The sequence below is a fragment of the Pristis pectinata genome, chromosome 4, assembly GCF_009764475.1.
Source record: "Pristis pectinata isolate sPriPec2 chromosome 4, sPriPec2.1.pri, whole genome shotgun sequence".
In the NCBI taxonomy this organism is placed as follows: domain Eukaryota; kingdom Metazoa; phylum Chordata; class Chondrichthyes; order Rhinopristiformes; family Pristidae; genus Pristis; species Pristis pectinata.
This window is the reverse complement of record NC_067408.1, coordinates 9,703,284-9,725,086: the sequence shown is the minus strand read 5'-3', so window position 1 is coordinate 9,725,086 and position 21,803 is coordinate 9,703,284. Positions and strand designations below refer to the sequence as shown.

General features: G+C 43.9%; 1 protein-coding gene across 5 annotated transcripts in view; it reads left to right on the top strand.

Moving 5' to 3' along the window:
- Positions 1-21,803, top strand: part of LOC127569073 (protocadherin-1-like) — a 443,419-nt gene that overhangs the window by 51,873 nt on the left and 369,743 nt on the right. Inside the window, exon 4 of one of the 5 annotated variants that reach the window (XM_052013386.1) lies at positions 8,842-9,438. The exons of the other annotated variants lie outside the window; for them this stretch is intronic. Coding sequence (XP_051869346.1) covers positions 8,842-8,877 — 36 coding nt within the window. The 3' untranslated portion in view covers positions 8,878-9,438. Of the gene's footprint in view, positions 1-8,841; positions 9,439-21,803 lie in introns of those variants that run through there. 5 annotated transcript variants of the gene reach the window in all.

Below are 21,803 nucleotides of genomic sequence, written 5' to 3'. Positions count from 1 at the left end.
AAACAAAACAGAGTATAGAATATATTGTTACAGTTGCAGAGAAAGTGCAGTGTAAGTAGATAAGTAAGTACAAGGGCCGTGATTGATGCAGATTGGGTAAATCATGGAACACCTGTAATGCTTTTCAAGGTCTTGTGTCATCCTAAAACGTTTCATAGCCATTGAAATACTTCTGAAACATGAAAGAAATCTGGCAACCAATTTGTGCACAGCAGCCTCCCACAAACAGCAGTATGTTAATCAGTGACACGAGAAATTCTGCAAAGGCTGGAATCTGGAGCAATATACAAAAAGTGTTGGAGGAACTCAGCAGGTCAGGCAGCATCCATGGAGGGAAATGAACAGTTGACATTTCGGGCTGAGACCCTACTTTAAAGACATTAACTGGGGGATAAATATTGGATCGACACCAGGAAGAACTCCCCTGCTGTTTTCTAAGAGAGTACTGTGTGATCTTTGAGTTCACCTAACAGAACACACCTAATAGTTAAATCTGAATGGTTGGGGAAGACAAGTTAGGAAGCAAGTCAAACACCTCTCAACCAAAAGATAGAACCTTTGACAATGTATCACTCTTTTATTTCTGCACATGAAGTACCTGCCTGGAATTCTGTGCTCCAGTGTATGGAGCAGGGTTTAAACCTATGACATTCTGACTGGGCATCAACGCCACCCGCATCTGACATTCAATTCACACTATTGTGTCTCACAGAATCTTTCACAACAGCCATCTAATTAACTATCCCCACCAGAAATGAGTTAACACCTTCAGAGGTAGCCACGGAGATGGGGGAGGGAGAGCAAGAAGTCCAAATCAAAACTACTGCTTCTGCTCTGGGTAGTTAGATAGCACAGAATGAGTAAGATAAGATTTCTTTATTAGTCATATGTACATCAAAACACACAGTGAAATACATCTTTTTGCATCGAGTATTCTGGGTGCAGCCCACAAGTGTCGCCACGCTTCCAGCGCCAACATAGCATGTCCACAACTTCCTAACCCATATGTCTTTGGAATGTGGGAGGAAACTGGAGCACCTGGAGGAAACCCACGCAGACACGGGGAGAATGTACAAACTCCTTACAGACAGTGGCTGGATTCGAACCCAGATCGCTGGTGCTGTAAAGCGTTACACTAACTGCTACACTACCGTGCCTGAATACCGTAGCTGGATTTTCTGTGACATTTATGAACTTGGGTTCTTAAGCTGCTGTGTGTTTTTTTCAAGAGGAAATTTATCTCAAGGATATTTCTATTGAATTTGTTTTGAGGACAGGATGTGATAGTTTGATCTGAGTTGACAGAGGCAGAGGAGGGTTTGAGCTCCCGTTGAAACATTAACTGGCCACATCACCCATGTTCTGTTCAGATCCTGGCTGGAACGCTCCTTTCCTAAGAGGCTGGTGAATCCCAGGGTTTTGAATGAGTTCCTTGTTCTGGGCAGTGAATTTTGTCTTGGTTTTATCGTATTTGTCATGACTGTTGAAATTGATGAGACAGACCAGTGCAGTGGGACCAGATAGTAGTCCTTTCAACATGAGCAGCAAGCTGAAGGGGTCAGAGAGATGTTGATGGATTGGTCAGCACAGGTTAGTGACAGTCACCTCTCCGTGTATCATGGCATTTGGAGGAGGGGGAGGAACAATTGTGTTAGTGTTGGCTTGTGAAGAGAGCTATCCAATTAACCTTTCTTCTCCTGCTCTCTACCCCACACATCTGCAGTTTTATCATCCTTTCAAGTATAGATTGGAATAATTTGGGGAGAAGGCAGGAGAATGGGGTTGAGAGGGAAACATAAATCAGCCATGATCAAATGGCGGAGCAGACTCGGTGGGCCGAATGGCCTGATTCTGTCCCTATGTTTTATGGTCTCATTTTTGTAAATTTAATTAGCTTGGAGTCATACAGCACAGAAACAGGTCCTTCGGCCTAGCTCTTCCATGCCGACCATGGTGGCCCACTAAGCCGGCCCCCACTTGCCTGCATTTGGCCCGTGTCCCTCCAAACCCCTCCTGTCGATGTACTTGTTCAAATGTATTTTGAATGTTGTTACTGTACCTGCCTCAACCACTTCCTCTGGCAGCTCATTCCATCCACGCACCACCATCTGTGTGAAGAAGTTGCCCCTCAGGTCCTTTTTAAATCTTTCACCTCTCACCTTAAACCTATGCCCTCTAGTTTTTGATTTCCTTTCCCTGGGTACAAGACAGTGTGCGTTCACCCTACCTAAGCCCCTCATGACTTTATACACCTCTATAAAGTCACCCCTCAATCTCCTATGCTCTGAGGAATGAAGTCCCAGCCTGCCCAACCACTCCCTATAGTTCAGCTGCAAAACATTGTTGAAGACAACGGTCACCATCGGCAACTCTGTGATAGCTACTGAGCTGGGTGTAGGGTGGGAAGAATGACTGGGTGTTCAGTAAACAGGTGATTGTACAGCAAACAAAATCAGTTCACTCAGAAAACTGTTTTACTGGAGAAATGCCCCTTAATGAGCGAAGGAAGTAGAACCAACGATAAAACTAATCTCTCCCAATCTAAGCAGAGTAGTTTTTGCCAGAAATGCAGGAAGTAGGTGAATATTGCACAGGAACTGTGCTTCAATTCAGTCTCAGTCATCTAGATAAGACAAGATCTTTATTAGTCACATGTACATCAAAACACACAGTGAAATGCATCTTTTGTATAGTGTTCTGGGGGCAGCCCGCAAGTGTCGCCACGCTTCCGGCGCCAACATAGCATGCCCACAACTTCCTAACCCGTACGTCTTTGGAATGTGGGAGGAAACCAGAGCACCCAGAGGAAACTCACGCAGACACGGGGAGAACATACAAACTCCTTACAGACGGTGGCCGGAATTGAACCCGGGTAATTCTACTGTCTTGAAATAGTATTTATTATATCACTACACATATTATATCTCAAAGTCACAGGTACAATGAAAAACTTACTTGCAGCAGCATCACAGGCACATGGCATTAGAGACACAACATTCACGAGAAAAACATAAATTAAACATAAAATTATATAAAAAACACAATTAAAACAAAAAAAAACCAAAATCCATTGCAGTGCAAAGTGGTTACAGTGTTGCTATACTGAGGTAATGATTAAGGTTGTGCAGGTTGGTTCAAGAAGTGAATGGCTGAAGGGAAGTAGCTGTTCTTGGACCTGATGGTGTGGGATTTCTGGCTCTGTACCTCCTGCCCACCGGTAGCTGCAAGAAAATGGCACGGCCCAGATGGTGATGATCTCTGATGATAGATGTCACCTTCTTGAGGCAGCGCCTCATGTAGATACGACTGATGGTGTAGAGGGATGTGCCTGTGATGTACTGGGCTGAGTCTACTACCCTCTGCAGCTTCTTACGTTCCCTTGTATTCGAATTGCCGCACCAGACCATGACGGAATCTGTTAGGAGACTTTCAACAGTACATCTGTGGAGGTTTGTTAGAGTGTTCAGTGACATGATGAACCTGCTTAACCTTCAGATACATTAGGGACATTTAAGAGACTCTTAGATAGGCACATGAATGATGGAAAAATGGAGGGCTCTGTGGGAGGGAAGGGTTAGATAGATATTGGAGCAGGATAAAATGTCGGCACAACATCATGGGCTGAAGGGCCTGTACTGTACTGTAATGTTCTATGTTCTAAGAAAGTAAAGATGCTAGCAAACCTTCCTTGAGATTGGTATTGGTATTGGTATTGGTATATTATTGTCACTTGTACTGAGGTACAGTGAAAAACTTGTCCTGCAAGCCGATCGTACAGGTCAATTCATTACACAGTGCAGTTACATTGAGTTAATACAGAGTGCATTGAGGTAGTACAGGTAAAAACAATAACAGTACAGAGTAAAGTCACAGCTACAGAGAAAGTGCGGTGCAATAAAGTGCAAGGGATTGTGAGGTCAGAGTCCATCTCATGGTATAAGGGAACCGTTCAATAGTCTTATCACAGTGGGATAGAAGCTGTCCTTAAACCTAGTGGTATGTGCCCTCAGGCTCCTGTGTCTTCTACCTGATGGAAGAGGGAAGAAGAGAGAATGACCCGGGTGGGTGTGGTCTTTGATTATGCTGGCTGCTTCACCAAGGCAGCGAGAGGTATAGACAAGAGTCCAAGGAGGGGAGGCTGGTTTCCATGATGCGCTGGGCTGTGCTGGGCCCAGGAGATGTCATCTGATATGTTAATGCCCAGGAATTTAAAGCTACTGACCCTCTCCACCAACCCCGTCTACCCTCTACCTTAAATCTGTGTCCTCTGGTGCTGTCTCTCCTCCACTTCTATGGAAATAGTTTTCTCTCTCTCTCTCTCTTTCTCTTAGCACGGCCTCCACAGATCTGCAGATCCCCCACTGACTCTGGGAGAACAAACCTTGATGTTCTTGGTTCTTCCACATGACTGAAACCCTTCATCTGGGAGCGGCTCAGGCTAAACTTCAACCAGTGTTGCGTAACGGTTTAGGTCATTTGCCCTCTTAATCCCAGGTCAGTTTTCAGGACGCAGGAATAATTGTGCCCTGGACCCTTGCGAATTCAGGCCAGTGGCAAGGATTGACACCACTGGAATGACGCATGAGTTTTAAAAAGGGAAACCAGTCAGGTTGAAGGATCCTGCAGTTCTTTTTATAATATTGGCTACAACACATAAGAAAAAAAGTATGGTGCAGATTAGCCCCATTGGTTTTAATTGGTTTAGAAACTAGTGTTCAGAACACCAGATTTGAGGCTGACATTTGTCCTGCAACATTAAAGAAGGAATTTTACACCCTTTTGCCTGCCAATTGACCTCTATTGTTAACTTGGCTCCGGACTTAATTAGTTGCTTGCATGACTGAGGGTATTGGGATTCTTTGTGCATCCCCTGATTGCTTTGGTTCACTGCTGCCTGGTTTGCTTTGGGGCCAGTGTGGGGCTTGGTCAGTGACTGAATGCCTTGTTCCACAGGCAAGTAAAGTGAGGTCATGAAGTAATGAGCTGACAGGACATGGTTTAATTAGGTGCAAATGTGGCTCTGCTAATCTGGTTGTGGTTGTGTTAATCCTTTGTCTGTGCAACTCAATCCACAGAAGGGTTATGGACATGTGGAATCTCTGGAATGTAACTGTGTCTGTCTGCCTGTTTTTGTTTGTAGACGCAAACACACACACACACACACACACACACACAAGTTGAAACATGGGTAAGATATCTTCATTACTCACATGTACATCGAAGTAATGCATCTTTTGCATAGAGTGTTCTGGGGCAGCCCGCAAGTTTTGCCACACTTACGGCGCCAACACAGCATGCCCACAACTTCCTAACCCATACGCCTTTGGAATGTGGGAGGAAAGCGGAGCACCTGGAGGAAACCCACACAAACACGGGGAGAACGTACAAACTCCTAACAGACAACAGCCAGAATTGAACCCGGATCGCTGGCGCTGTAATAGCATTACGCTAACCGCTGCACTACTGTGCCTGCCCTTGAAGAAGAGAACTGGCCATTTTACCCTCTGAGTCTTTAACTCAAACTAGATCAAAGTTGACCTGCGACCTTTCTCCATTTCTCATATTCCTTGATACCATTACTTGACAAAATCAGATTTTGCTAGCAGATATTTTGGGCCGAAGGGTCTGTTCCTGTGTTGTACTGTTTTATGTTCTATTTGACATCAGTGCTGTTTCAGATTTATTTTTTGGGATGTGTGCTTCTTGAGCACATTAATTGCCCATCCCTAATAACACTTGAGCCACCTCCTTGAATTGGTGAAGGTGCTCCTGCAATACTGTCGAGCAGTGTGTTCCCGGATTTAGACCCAGTAGAGTTAACCTGACATTATCTGCTGTTTGTGGAAGAGAATTCCAGGCTTTCGGCACCACGTGTGGAACTGTTTCCTGACTTCCAATTCTGTTCCCTAAACTCCACAACCAATGGTTTACAGTTTCTACCAGTGCTAAGCATAAAGATTTGCATCTTGTTAGCCATGGTGACAGTCCCGTGCACTTGGAGCTATTGCCTTTACAATCATTGTGGAGGAGCCACTAAACAATAAGCTATTAACTAACTTCCTCTTAGATCTTCCTTCAACCTTCTCTGGAAGGGTGGGCAGAGTCTTGATTTATACAGATGTCTTATACTTCTTAGGCATCCCCTCAAGAAGGAAGGTGACTTGTTTACACTTCACTTCCATGGATTCCGTGAATGATGAATTGCAGACTCTTCCAGAGAGGGGGCAGGTGTTGCTTGACATGTTCAGGTAGTTCAGGAAGTAACCCACTGGGCTTTGGTGTGCTCCTGATGCACGGACTTGAGCTTCTCAATACCAATTGGAATGTTCCTCCTCCACTTTGACCAATCATGGATTAAAGGTACCAAATGTCACCCCTGTATAGGAAGAATCCGGAGGCTTTGGAGAGGGTGCAGAAGATGTTTACCAGGATGCTGCCTGGATTGGAGGGCATGTGCTATAAGAGAGGTTGGACAAACTTGGGTTGTTTTCTCTGGAGCGGCAAAGGCTGAGGGGAGACCTGGTAGAAGTTTATAAGATTATGAGAGGCATAGATAGAGTAGACAGCCGGTATCTTTTTCCCAGGGTTGAAATGTCTAATACTAGAGGGCATGCATTTAAGGTGAGACAGGGTAGTTCAAAGGAGATGTGCGGGGCAAGTTTTTTACACAGAGAGCAGTGGGTGCCTGGATGTGGTTGTTGAGGCAAATACGATAGAGGCATTTAAGAGGTTCATAGATAGGCACATGAATATGCAGAGAATGGAGGGATATGGACATTGTGGAGGCAGAAGGGATTAGTTTAGTTAGGCGTTTAATTACTAGTTTAATTAGTTCAGCACAACATTGTGGGCTGAAGGGCCTGTTCCTGTGCTGTTCTATGTTCCATGTCAGTAGGGGTGTTGCATTTTTTCCCCGAGGATGCTTTGAGCATGTGCTCGAATCTCTTCCTCTGACCATTTGGCGATCTCTTCCCGTGACAGCTCAGAATGGAGTGTCTGCTATCAGATAAATGAACAAGGTGCCCTGACCAATGTAACTGAGATTAACTTGGATCTAAGTACTGGAAATGTTGGCCTAAGGGAGGGCCCTTGATGTAAGCTTGCTTATGCCTCAAGTGAATTTGGAAGATTTTGCAGGGATAATATTGCTGGTGTCTTCCCACTGCCTTGAGGTTCTTGCTCTCAATATCCAGGTCTCAGAAACATATTAATAGGACAGGGATCACTGCTGCCCAGTAGACTTTGAGGTGTGGATCTTCAAAGACCCTTTATCTTATTCGACAGAAAACTGGTGGAGGACATTTGTCTTGTGGACATCAAATGTGGGACCCATCCTCTCATGTGCCTTAATGAAAGGGTCAACGATGACTTGGAACGTGGCCTCAAAGCATGTGCAAATGGATATGCTGCTTTCAAATTGCAGCTGTGCCACTGAGGTGACCTTGGTTCTGGAGAGTATTTACCACAGTTTCCCATTAGTTCTGGAGATTGGTTCCACCAATTCACATGTGTATTGTTGGTCTCTTTCACTGGAATAACCCATGTGTATCTCTGTTGCCCTTTTGCTGTGACTCCCAACAATCTTTCCGAAATAGACTGTTCTTAAAAAAGCAACACTACTCGCTCATACAGTGGTGTTCAGGAAGCATTTAGATAGACACATGAATACTCAGGGAATGGAGGGATATGGATCTTGTGCAGGCAGAAGGGATTAGATTGATATCATGCTCGACACAGACATCATGGGCTGAAGGGCGTTTACCTGTGCTGCACTGTTCCATGTACTTCAGCAGTGGACCCCAGAACAACTATTCCGTGGCCATTGCATCTGAACCTGTGTGGAGGAGATCTCTGCAAACCAGTATGATCCAGGCTACAATCCAGTCCTCTCCTGGCTAATTGATTTCAGATGGACTGGTAATTGAGGGGAGTTATAGGGCCCTGCACTACTGAGAGACTTGCATTTTTATAGCATCCAAAATGAGGCACCATTGGTAATGTAGGAAGCCTGGCAGCTGAGTCCGATGATGACCATCTCATGTGGTTTATTGGGGTTGATAAATGCTCACCTGAAGTAGTGGCCTTATTTAGTGAAAGCTCAGGTGAGCAGGTGAGGCTTTACTCAAAAGTCAAAGTCAAAGTTGAGTTTATTGTCATACGCACAAGTACATGTGTGCACAGGTGCAATGAAAAACTTACAGCAGCATCACAGGCACATAGCATGAGAGACACAATATTCAGAAGAAAAGTAACTTGTACAAAATTATATAAGAACACAATAAGAACAAAAATAAAGTCAATTTTAGTGCAAAGTGGTCATTGTGTTGCCATGCTGTAGTGGTTAGGGTTATGCCGGTTGGTTCAAGAACTGAAAGGTTGAAGGGAAGTAGCTGTTCTTGAACCTGGTGGTGTGGGACTTCAGGCTTCTGTACCTCCTATCCAGTGGCAGCTGTGAGAAGATGGCATGGCCCGGATCATGGGGATCTTTGACGATCGATGTTGCCTTCTTGAGGCAGCGCCTCCTGTAGATATTTCCGATGGTGGGGAGGGATGTGCCCGTAATGTACTGGGCTGAGTCCACTACTCTCTGCAGCTTCTTACATTCCTGTGCATTCAGATTGCCGTACCAGACCAAGCTGCAATCAGTGAGGATAATTTCAACAGTATATCTGTAGAAGTTGTGTTTTGTTACAAGGATTTGGTAATCTATTTCTGATGCTGTGCTGGTGGAAATCCATTTATTGTTGCTCCAACAGCAGTTGTATATGAAAATGAACAGTTGGTGTAATTTTCTTTCATTATTTCTGACGCTTTGCTTCCCACTGTGCTTTGTCCCTGCAGAGCCGAATATACAAACGGCGATCAGCGCATGTGTGAAGTGTAATGACCTCTTTGGGATTCAGTACAAAATCTAAATAAATAACTAACTGGAGCAGCGACGGAGCCGGCAATGAGGCTGGAGTCCAATTTTGTCTTTGGTCTTTTAATGACACAGTCAGGAATTGTTGTTTGAGGGGATACACTCTAAATTAGAAAGACTTGCTCTTTGTAATTCTGCCCACACCACTGATGAGTTAGCTGGTGCCAGACCAGTGCCACTGGAATACGCTGCTTTTCTTTGCATGTTGGCATCATTCCCCATTTCTGTGCCAGGAGGCCAAGGCTTCAAAGCCTTGGCAGTGTGAAATTTGAGCTAGTAAACTGGGCTGCCTCCCCCCCCCCCCATGCCATTGTGGAGGAGCACGGCACTGCTTTGAGGCTCCCTCTCCTATTGTATCTCATTTCCCAAAGCCGGACAACATTCCTCCCACAGAATAATATCAGACAGGCAGATTGAATCATTGTTCCTATCACCGACCTTTGTTAGATCTTCTTGGGGGGCAAAAAAGGACTGCTGTGATTTACTTTTATTTGAGGGCTTTTGTCAGGTATAAAGTGCCCAAGTGTTTGACCTCCCCATCCCATTCTAACATCTGGCTGAGTATTGTACAATTAATAAAGGAAGATTTATCTTTATACGGCACAATGCTTAGACCTTGGAATCTTCAGTAACAGATTACTGCTGGAGAGGTTCTTTTGCAATGCATGCACAGCAGTGTAGCGGTTAGCGTAATGCTTAACGGCGCCAGCGACCTGGGTTCAATTCCCGCCGTGGTCTGTAAGGAGTTTGTATGATCTCCCTGTGTCTGCGCGGGTTTCCTCTGGGTGCTCCGTTTTTTTCCCACATTCCAAAGGTGTATGGGTTAGGAAGTTTTGGGCATGCTGTATTGGCGCCAGAAGCGTGGCAACACTTGCGGGCTGCCCCCAGAACACTCTACGCAAAAAATGCATTTCACTGTGTGTTTTGATATACATGTGACTAATAAAGATATCTTATCTTACTCTGATGATCTGGTTATCCTTGGCGCTTTGCATTGTCTGGATCATTGGATGTTATTCATATTATCCCAATTCGATTTATTGTACTTTTTTTACATGTTACACAGTAGTAGAGTAAATTTTGCAGTGAGACAACACACACAATGCTGGAAGGAACTCAGTGGGTCAGGCAGCATCTGTGGAAGGAAATGGACAGTCGATGTTTTGGGTCAAGACCCTTCACTATAGAAGAATGGGGAGTTATTTGGGAGGGAAGGGTTAGATAGATCTTAGAGCGGATAAAATGTCGGTACAACAATCGTGGGCCGAAGGGCCTCTATTGTGCTGTAGTGTTCTTTGTTCTATGGACTCAAGCAGTCCAGGACGAAGGTCTTGACATGAACCGTCGACTGTCCATTCCCTCCAGAGATGCCGCCTGACCCGTGAGTTCCTCCAGCATTTTGTGTGTTGCTCCAGATTTCAGCAACTTTTCTTTCATTCAAATTTTACAGCGAACCTGGTTAGTTTAAAGAGAGTGCAGGGAACAGAACCCAGTGAGCTTCAGCTTGCAGATTTCAGCTTGTGTTTCAGGCCCATATTCGGATCCCAGCTCTGGCTGCACATCTGGGCCTACACTCTCAGTAACACATGGCCAACCTCTGTGGATCTACTGATAAGAAAGGCTTAGTGTCCTCATGAGGGAATCAGATTTGGGCATTCTGAGCAATCGGATACTGCTTTATTGGAGTCTTTATGGAGATGCAGCAGTAATGTCGCATGGGGAAGTTCCACAGACATCTGGGAAATAGTGCCTTGTGGTTGTTAATAAGCAATTCTCATATCATCTTATAAACAATGCCTCGATGCAGCACTCCCTCAATACTGCAACTACGGTCTTGCCCTGAATTCTCTGCTCAAGTCCCTGGAGTTCGACTTAAACGCCAACCTTCTGACCTCAAGGCGAGAGTGCTACCAACTGAAGACTAATTAGTACAATGGTGAGGACAAATACACCTCACCCTTGCAGTAATTATTCTTCAGGATTATTCCACGTGTATTGGTGTGCTATTTAACTATGTTGAGCATGACAGTCTAGCCTTTTAGTTGTGTTCAAAGGATTTGGATGTTTCTGCCAAGGTCAGTATTCATCGCTCATCCCTATTTGCCCTTGAGAAGCAGGTGGTGAATTGCCACAGTGCAGATGCATTACTAGTGTCATCTGAGGGCAGTTTGGAGTTGGCCACATGTCTATAGCCACGTACGGGCAAGAACAACAACTTTCCCTCTCGTCAGCCCATTCACAAACCAAGTGTGCTTTTACAACAACTCTTGCCGTTTCACAGTCACAATTACCGATTCTGGCTTTTTATTCCGGATTAATTGAACTGAGTTTAAATTTCGCCGCTGTGCTCAGATTTGAACTCTTTGACTGCAGGTTCTTTTCTCTTCATTGGAGAGTTCATGACAGTTCCCCCAGTTTCCAGGTGATCCTGGACACTTCCTGTTGGAAATTTCCAGCTAAACATGTAATGGGTTGGGGAGAGAGTAGGACCAAGACCTGGGTTTAGAACTGCAATCTTAAATTGAATACAAATATATACGTGCATTTGTGTAGCACCCTTCACTTTCCCACTGGTGAAGTACTTTTGAAATGTACTCATGCAGTAATGTGTAAAACACAGCAGCCAGTTTGCACATGGGCAGCACTTTGTTCATGATTATGTAATCAGCTTTATAATATTGTATGGAGGGGAAACCATTGGCCAAAATATCCCTGTTCCTGTTTGAAGTACATAGAACATAGAACATTACAGCACAGTACAGGCCCTTTTGGCCCACAATGTTGTACCGATGTTTTATCCTGCTCTAATATCTATCTAACCCTTCCCTCCCCACATAGCCCTCCATTTCTCTGTCATTCATGTGGCTATCTAAGAGTCTCTTAAATGTCCCTAATGTATCTGTCCCCACAACCTCTACCGCAGTGTGTTCCGCGCACCCACCACTCTCTGTATAAACTAGTGCTCTGTAAGTAGCTCCGTAGTGTTCTGATGAACCAGAACACTACAGTTTGTTAATCCAACAAACTCTGTTTGTTATTCCAACAAACAGCACATCCTTAGGTCTACACTGTTGAATTAGTCGGGTTTTTATATTGAGATCCCTGGAGTTGGTATACCGAAACTGACTGAAAGCTGAAAATGCAGCCGACACTTAGTACACACAAAAATGCTGAAGACGGCATTTTGTCTGGATTGCAGCACTTTCATTTTGTAGCTCTCTTTGTTCTGGTTAAAATAAATTCAGAAGGACTGAGAATCTAATGTATTGTGTTTAAGTCAGGTTGTTCAGACAATAAGATTCCAGGAGTAAGAAGGGTCAAAGTCTGAACTGTAATCTCAATTGTTCAAAGTAAAAGTACAAGGTTAACAACTTCTTCAATGTTTTGAAGCTGTTTTATCTTCAACAGTGGATAACATGGTATTAATATTTCAGGAGCCAAGTTTGACTAAATTGAATTATAATTTAAAACTGCCAGCCTACTTTCCATGACTTCACAACTTGAAATCAGCTTGACACAGCTAAACAATTGCCTCATTCTCAATCATCCTAAGTGGATCTGGAACTGGACATTTAGGGAAGTATTGCTCAATTAAGCAGAAGTTTCTCCTCCCTCTTTTCCCCTCTGATATTTTAACCATTGTGCAACTGCACCCAGAGATATTAATTAGAAAATCACCTGGGTTTAAAGTGAATCCAGCTTTTTGGATACTTCCTCAGTAATCCTATTGTTAATAGATCCCTGCTTTTCTGAAACAATTGCCAGTCACATAAATTTCAGTCCATCACATAGCCTGGTAGGCTAAGTAAACTCAATGTATATTTAAGCCATTTCCAACTGTTGAACTTGCTGTATAGATCAGAGTTCTGGTGTACTACTGCAGAGAGTACAGTCAAGTTATTATAAATAGTACCAGCCTACATGCATGATGTACGACTTTATTCGTTCTAAGAACAGTTTGCATTGGGTGGGGATTGTATGTTCTGAAACCTCTTTGATTGGAAGGTGATAAGATGTGCTTTCAACAGGCGCAAAAGTACTTTGATATGAAATTTGAGTTTATTGAGTGGGTAGCATTATTCTTTTGATACCAACCTTAAATGGTTCCAGCACACCGGTGTGAAGGAGTTCACCCTCCTTCTAGAATGAGCAAGTGATATATTCTGGTTTTCTCTCAATCACTGCACTGGAAATAAATTGAAAATAATAAAATATACTGCAGATGCTAGAACTCTAAAATGTAAACAGACAATGCTGGAAACACTCAGAAGCTTAAACAGCATCTGTGAAAAGAAAAACAGAGTTAACTCTGTTTTCCTTTTCACAGAGACCAGACCTTCGGTCTATGTAGACACAAGAAACCGCAGATGCTGGGATCTGGAGCAACAAAGAATCCACTGGAGGAACTCAGCGCGTTGCAGCAATTGTGGGAGGAAAAGAACTGTTGATGTTTCAGGTCGAAACCTTGCATGATTTCAACCCGAAACATTGACAATTCCTTTCCTCCCATAGATGCTGTCTGAACCGTTGAGTTCCTCCAGCAGATTGTTTGTTGATTTGATCTACATAAATAGTGATACTGGAATTGGTTTATTATTGTCACTTATACCGAGGTACAGTGAAAAACTTGTCTTGCTTACCATTCATACAGATCAATTCATTACATAGTGCATTGAGGTAGTACAGGGTAAAACAATACAGAATGCAGAATAAAGTGTAATAGCTAGAGAGAAAGTGCAGTGCAGGTAGACAATAAGGTGCAAAGTCATAATGAGGTAGATTGAGAGGTCAAGAGTCCATTTTATTGTACTAGGGAATGGTTCAATAGTCTTATAACAGTGGGATAGAAGTTGTCCTTGAGCTTGATGGTACATGCTTTCAGGCATTTGTATCTTCTGCCTGATGGGAGAGAAGAGAAGAGGATGTCCCAGGTGGCTGGGGTCTTTGATTATACTAGCTGCTTTACCCAGGCAGTGAGAAGTATAAACCATGGAGGGGAGGTTGGTTTCTGTGATGTGCTGAGCTGTGTCCACAACTCTCTGCAGTTTCTTGCGGTCACAGGCAAAGCAGTTGCCTTACCAAGCTGTGATTCATCAGATAGGGTGCTTTCTATGGTGCATTGATTAAAATTAGTAAGGATCGACAGGGGCATGCCAAATTCTTTGGCCTCCTGAGGAAGCAGAGGCCCCGGTGAGCTTTCTTGGCCATGGCATCCACGTGATATGGCTACTCAGATGAATATTTCATCTGAAAACCAGAATCTCCTGATAGAGCAGCAGTCCCTCTGTACTGCATTGAAATAGGACTTGACTCTGCAACCTCCTGACTTGACAGTGCCACCAATGAACCACAGCAGACACTTCAAAAAGCTTTACATTAAAGGCAACTCTATATAATCTTGTACCTAGTTAAAGCTGAGAGTTCAATACAACAACGAGGGAGGGTTGCAATGACACAGGTACTATATTTAGATAGATCCTAAATGGTTCCAGCACACCGGTGTGAAGAGTGCTAAGTTCTTTCTGTACCCAGTCCAAGGTTTTGACTATTAAACACAGATTAAAAGTAATCTTGGCCTCCTCCACTGTCAGGAGAATTCCAAGTGCAAACTGGAGGAACAGCACCTCATTTCCTGTCTTGGAACCTTGCAGCCTAATGGCATGAACATTGAATTCTCCCACTTTAAGTAATCTGCACCCACCGCCCCCCCCCCCCCCCACCATGCTTCTTTCCTCGCCTATCTCTCTTTTTCCTCCCCTTTTCCCCTCTCTCTCCTTACCTTTGACCCATCCCCTCCTCCCCCGCACCTTCCTATCACTACCTCTTACCTGCATCTACCTATCACCACCTTGTGCCCACCCCGCCTCCCCTCTTTTGTCCACCTATCACTGCTCTGCTTTTCCCTCCTATATATTGGGCTTCCCCTTTTCCTATCTTCAATCCTGAAGAAGGATCCTGACCCAAAACATTGACCGCCTGCTTTTCTCCACGGATGCTGCCTGGCCTGCTGAGTTCCTCCGGCATCATAATGTTTTTTATTCGATTAAAAGCAAGCAGTGGATTTATCCCATCATTTGCTGTTGCTGGGAACGAATCGTAAAACTTGGAACATTCTCCATGTAACTGTGACTGTTTTTCAAAAGAAATTAATTGGCCAAGAAAGATTTGGAACATCCCAAGATCCTGACCAAACACTTATAACCTGAATTTTTGTTACTTACATTGCCCTTTCATGCTCATTTTCGAAAGGAACTAGCGAGAGCAAACTAAAGAGAAGACCAATTTCTTTAACTTGACATTGAATATGACAAAAATAAATTGCATTTATGTAGTTTCCTTAATATGGTAACATCTTAAGGGGCTTCACAAGAGAATGAATTAAACAGAATTGTTTCAGAACCACATAAGGAGGTGTTGGGTGTATTTATGGTGGCGGTGCACGCCATAAGTTACAGGATTAGTAACTCCGAGGCTAAAGATGACAGTCAGGGGACTTAAGTACAAATCTTGCAAAGGCTGCAGTGGAGTTTATTTTCAGTTCATATTCTGGAGTTCTTTTAATGGAAAGGACAGCTGTTCTTCGTAAGAATAACCAGAAAACTACTGGATTGTCATAAAAACTTACCTGGTTCACTAACGTCCTTTGGGGTTGGAAATCTGCTGTCCTTATCAGAGACAGCTGGTAGAGCTGTTGCCTCACACCTCCAGTGTCCTGGGTTCAACCCTGATCTCTGGTCCTGTCTGTGTGGAGTTTGCATGTTCTCTTTATAACTCTGCAGTTTTTCCCCGGATGCTCCGGTTTCCTCCCATGTCCCAAAGATGTGGGTGTTGGTAGGTTAATTGGAATTGGTTTACTATTGTCACTTATACCAAGATACAGTGAAAAACTTATCTTGCATACCATTCATATGGATCAATTCATTGCACAGTGCATTGAGGTAGTACAAGGTAAAACAATACAAAATGCAGAGTAAAGTGTCACAGCTACAGAGAAGGTGAAGTGCAGGCAGACAATAAGTGCAAGATCATAACAAGGTAGATTGTGCTCAATCGTCTAATAACAGCAGAATAGAAGCTGGCCTTGAGCCTGGTGGTACATGCTTTCAGGCTTTTGTATCTTCGGCCTGATGGGAGAGGGGAGAAGAGAGAATGTCCGGGGTGGGTGGGGTCTTTGATAATGCTGGCTACTTTACTGAGGCAACCAGAAGGACACTATAAGTTCCCCCTAGTGCGTAGGTGAGTGCCGGAATCTGGGGATGTTTCTGGGAATGAGGAGAAAATAAAATGGGAATAGTGCAGGATTTGTGTAGAATGGGTGCTCAGAGTGAACTTGCTGGGCTGAAGAGCCTCTGTCCATGCTGCATGACTCTATAATTTACCCAGTCTGGCTTATATTCCCCCTATAGATGCTGCTCGATCCGTAGAGTTCTTCCAGCATCTTGTGTGTAGCTCTTGAACCACGTGAGACTTTTGATAATTCCAGGTGCCCAACAATATTCAGAATTGTCTGGCCATTGGTGATATTCGAGTAACACATTGGTGGTACACCTGAGGATAAACAAGTTGGTTCTGTAGTCGTTGGCATTTAGAAGAATGTGGGGTGATCTTATTGAAATGTATGAGATCCTAAGGGAGCACAACTGGGTAAATGTCAAGATGTTTTCACCAGTGGGAGAGTCTTGGCTTCAAGATAAAGGGCCAGTCATTTACGACTGAGGTGTGTTGAAATTTTGTCTCACAGAATTCTGCATCCCAGAGAATCCTGCAGGCTAGATCATTAAAGAGTCATAGAGTCATACAGCATGGAAAAAGGCCCTTCGGCCCAACTTGTCCATGCCAACGATGTCGCCCACTGAACTAGTCCCATCTGCCTGCGTTTGGCCCATAGCCCTCTAAACCTCTCCCATCCATGTACTTATCAAGGTGGCTTTTAAATGTTGCAAGTGTGCCCAGCTCAACCACTATTTCTGGCAGCTCATTCCAAATGCACAGCACCCTTTGCGTGAAGAAGCTGCTCCTGATGTCCCTTTTAAATCTCTCACCTCTGATCTTAAACCTATGCCTTCTTGTTTTTAGCACCCCCTCCCTGGGAAGAAGACGACATGCTTTCACCTTGTTTATGCCCTTCATGATCTTATATACCTCTATCAGGTCACCCCTCAATCTCCTACATTCCAGGGAATAAGTTCCTAGTCTACACAATATCTCCTTGTAACTCAGGCCCCCAAGTCTAGGCAACATCCTGGTAAATCTTTTCTGTGCTCCTTCTAATTTAATAACACCTTTCCCATAACAGGGTGACCAAAATTGTACACAATACTCCAAGTGCAGCCTCACCAACATCTTTTATAACTGCAACATAACTTCCCAACTCGTATACCCAGTGCCCTGACTGATCAAGGCCAGAGTGTCAAATGCCTTATTCACCACCCTGTCTACCTGTGAAGTAGCTTTCAGTGAACTAGGCACTTGTACTCCCTGGTCTCTCTGTTCCATAACACTCCCCAGGGCCCTACCATTCACTGTAAAAGCCCTACCCTGGTTTGATCTCCCAAAATACAATACCATACAGTTCTCTGGACTGAAAGCCATTTGCCAATCCTCAGCCCACATATCCAGCTGATCAAGATCCCCCTGTAATTTTTCATAACCTTCTACACTATCTACAACACCACCTATTTTAATATTATTATAAGTATAATTATAAGAAAAATAGGGGGCTATGTGGGAGGGAAGGGTTAGATACATCTTAGAGCAGGATAAAATGTCGGCACAACATTGTGGGCCAAAGGGCCTGTACTGTGCTGTAGCGTTCTATGTTCTATGTTATGTATGACATTTTTGAAAGGTCGGAGATTTGAGGGCTATGGAGATCTGGCACAGAGGGGGAGTTTAATGAGCATTCAGCTGACTCATCTCTGAAATGACTCAGCAAGTCATTCTGTTGAGGGCAGTCAGGAATAGGCAATAAATGCTGGTCCTACATTAACACCCACATCCAAAAAAAAAGTGCCCCAAAACTTGGTGAAAGAGGTAGATTTTAAGGAGGAGAGGTTTAGGTGGGGAATATCAGGTTTGCACAGTAATTGTCAAGCAGCTCAAAAGGTCAGAATCAGAGGACGGTAGGGCAGGAGGATGTTAGTGTGTGGTATGTGGGTGCCAGGTGTGCGTTTGGGTATGTGTGGGTGTACCAGGGCTGGAGTATGCATATGTGTGTGTGTGTGTGTGTGTGTCTGTGTTTAGGTGTATGTGTGATAGGTGTATTTGTTTAGAGGGTGTGTGTGAATGTAAATGTTGGTGTCTGTGTGTGATAGGTGTACTTGTTCAGGGTATGTGAGTGTCTGTGTGTGAGAGTGTAGGGGGGTGTGTGTGTATATGCAAGAGTAGGTGTATGTGTGATGTGTATTTGTTTAGAGTGTGTGTGTCTGTGTGTGTGATAGCTGTATTTGTTTAGTGTGTGTGATTGTAGGCATTGGTGTATGTGTGATAGGTACATTTGTGTAGGGTGTGTGTGCGTGTGTGTGTGTGTTGGTGTTGGTGTATGTGTGATAGGTACATTTGTTTAGGGTGTGTGAGTGTGTATGTTTGTGAGGAGGGGGATGCGAGCATTTACTACTTTTATCTGGTGTCCCCTATGGACCTATTTTTAATTTGTTCCATTCACATGGTTACCGAGGCAACCACAGCCAAATTAACTGATTAAACCTTGCTTGCTCAGGCAATTATACTTCATTATGTATTTATTTTAAATCTGGCTTGGAGAAAAAAAAGCCATCCTAGCAATCCTATTAACTTGCAAGCACTATTTGTAAACAGGGAATGAGGAAAACTTTTGCAGAATGACAGGTGAGGTGGATATTAAAGCTGTTTGACACTCCTGTATTTGCCTGGAACTTTGATGAACAACTTTGCAAAACTACCCCAAGTGAATGGGGCAAATTCGGCAAATGGACCATGTCTGTAACTTTCAAACTAGCTGTAAATGATATTCATTTTGTGCACTAGTTTGTTAAAGCATCGGCTTAGTGCTTGTACCAACAAATCAGTGCCAGTGTGTGTTAAGGTGGCAGAACTCAGCTGAGACATCCGGATTGGCTCTTGGGCTAGGGAACTCTTCTCTTGCTTAATCACAATCCCAAGGCTTGTTGCTGGAAAGCGTGGGTAAGATAATGTCTCTTTGGCAATGAAATGCCCTGTCAGTACCTGTCTCTGAGTTCACACAGGAAGAATACTCCTGCAGTTTAAGAGTCAGAGAGAATGATCTATCGCTCATAGTAAATAGGGCAATGATAAATGTATTTAAGGTAATATATAGAAGGATTCAAAGAAGTCTGCAAGACCATCAGAGGTAGAAATCCTGTATCCAATCGAAAGAGCTTATGGATGAAGACTTGAAGTGCCATTACCAAGGCCGGGAGATGGAAAGTAGTTTTACTTTCTTGGGAGGCATGGGGATGAAAATCAATAAAACACTGCAGATGCTGTAAATCTGAGATAACAACACCAGGAAATACTGGAAACTCTTAGCAGGTCAGGCAGTGTCTGTGGAAAGAGAAGCCTGAAGAAGGGTCCTGACCCGAAACATTGACCGCCTGCTTTTCTCCACGGATGCTGCATGACCTGCTGAGTTCCTCCAGCGTCATAGTGTTTTTCAGCACACTTAAGGCTTCAGGTCAGAAACCCTTTGTTGGAGCTGCGTGGGCATGAGATGTTTTTTGGTCTTCTCCTCCACCACAAGAAGACCCAGATGAAATATATCTTAAAAGAAGCAAGGGAATAAATGTTGAAGGCTCTGACCATCACTTTACATTCCTTACTCAGAAGAAGAGTGGTGCCAAGGATTGGAGGACTGCTATTGTTGTACCACTGTTTAGAAAGGGAAGGAAGGGATAAAATCGGGTCATTACAGACCAGATGGATTAACACTGGTGAGAGCCAAACTATTAGAATCAACTCTGAAGAATATAGAAGCGTTCGTTTCAAATTACATGGTTTAATCAGGGACAACCTGTATGGATTTTCGTTATGGGAAGTTCAGGTCGGAATGGCAATGGAAATTAACAAGGAAAGTTAATGAGGATAAGATATCCTTATTAGTCACATGTACATCGAAACACACAGTGAAATACATCTTTTGCGTAAAGTGATCTGGGGGCAGCCCGCAAGTGTCGCCACACTTCCAGCGCCAACATAGCATGCCCACAACTTCCTAACCCGTACGTCTTTGGAATGTGGAAGGAAACCGGAGCACCCGGAAGAAACCCACGTAGACACGTGGAGAATGTACAAACTCCTTACAGGCAGCGGCCGGAATTGAACCCGGGTCGCTGGCGCTGTAATAGTGCTACGGTAACCGCTACACTACCATGCCTGGTCCGTGCCTGGACAGTGTGTTTGATGTGACCTACATGGACTTTATCAAAGCTTTTGACAAGGACCTGGCATGGCAAAATGGTGAGAAAAATAATATCCCATGTGGTTGAATGGAGAATGGTACATTGGATCCAAACTTGGTCATTTAGCAGGAGGCAGAGTATTGGTTGATGGGTGTCTTGGGGAATTAAAGATTGCTTCCTGTGCAAAGGGCTAGGTACCTAGTCATAAATAAAAAACAAAATCACTGGGAATACTCAGCAAGCAGGTCAGCATCTGTGGAAAGAAAGAGTTAATGTTTCAGGCTGACGACCTTTCTTCAAGACTAAGAAAATTTACATATAAAACTTTCCTTTTTAGTTGCAGAGAAGGGGAAGTGATGAGAGAGACGTCTGTGATAGGGTGCAGACCAGGAGAGACTGTATGCCATCTGTGATGGTGGTGCTGGCTGAGAGGGAGTGACGAGGGCTTGATAAGTGCTGCTGATGTTTCTAAAGGAGGTGTAAATAAAAGATGAACAAGAACAGAGGGTAAGAGAGTGAGAAAAGGAACAAGAAAAAGTCCTGGAACTAGAAAATACAGACTGGACAAACAAAGTGTTTAGTACGGTCTCTCTTTTTTATTTGTTGCATATATTACTAATGGAAACTTAAATGTAGGAAGCATGGTAAAGAGGTTTGCAGATGACACAAGTATTGGCTGTGTGGTTGATTGAGGAGGAAAGCTTTAGAGACAGAAGAGACCGCAGATGCTGGAATCTGGAGCAACAAACAATCTGCTGGTGGAACTCAGCGGGTCAGGCAGCATCTGCGGGAGGAGAGGAATTGTCGGGACCCTGCACAAAACGTTGACAATTTCTTTCTTCCCACGGATGCTGCTTGATCCAAGGAGTTCCTCCAGAGGAAAGCTTTAGACTGTGGGAAGATAAGAATGGATTGGTTAGTTGGGCAGGAAACTCTCAAATAGAAATCGTTCCACATAAATTGGATAGGGTGGGTTTACAGATTGGATCTGCTGGGTTTATAGATTGGATAGTGAGTGTTTATTCTCATTGGATCATAGGAGGCTGAGATGTTTATAAAATTATGAGGGGCATATGTCAGATGGATAGTCTGAATCTGTTTTCCGAGGGCAGGGGAATTGAGAACTAAGAGGCCACAGGTTTAAGGTGAGAGGAAGGAGTTTTAAAGGAAATCTGAGGGGTAAGTTTTCCCACCCAGAAGGTGGTGGTTTTCTGGAATGAGCTGCCAGAGAAGGTTGTAGAGGCAGATAAAACTAGAATGTTTAAAAGGCATTTGAAACACGGTAGTGTAGCGGTTAGCGTTACACTATTACAGTGCCGGGGACCCGGGTTCAATTCCGACCGCTGTAAGGAGTTTGTACGTTCTCATCGTGTCTGTGTGGGTTTCCTCCGGGTGCTCCGGTTTCCTCCCACATTCCAAAGACGTACAGGTTAGGAAGTCGTGAGCATGCTATGTTGGCGGCGGAAGCGTGGCGACACTTACGGGTT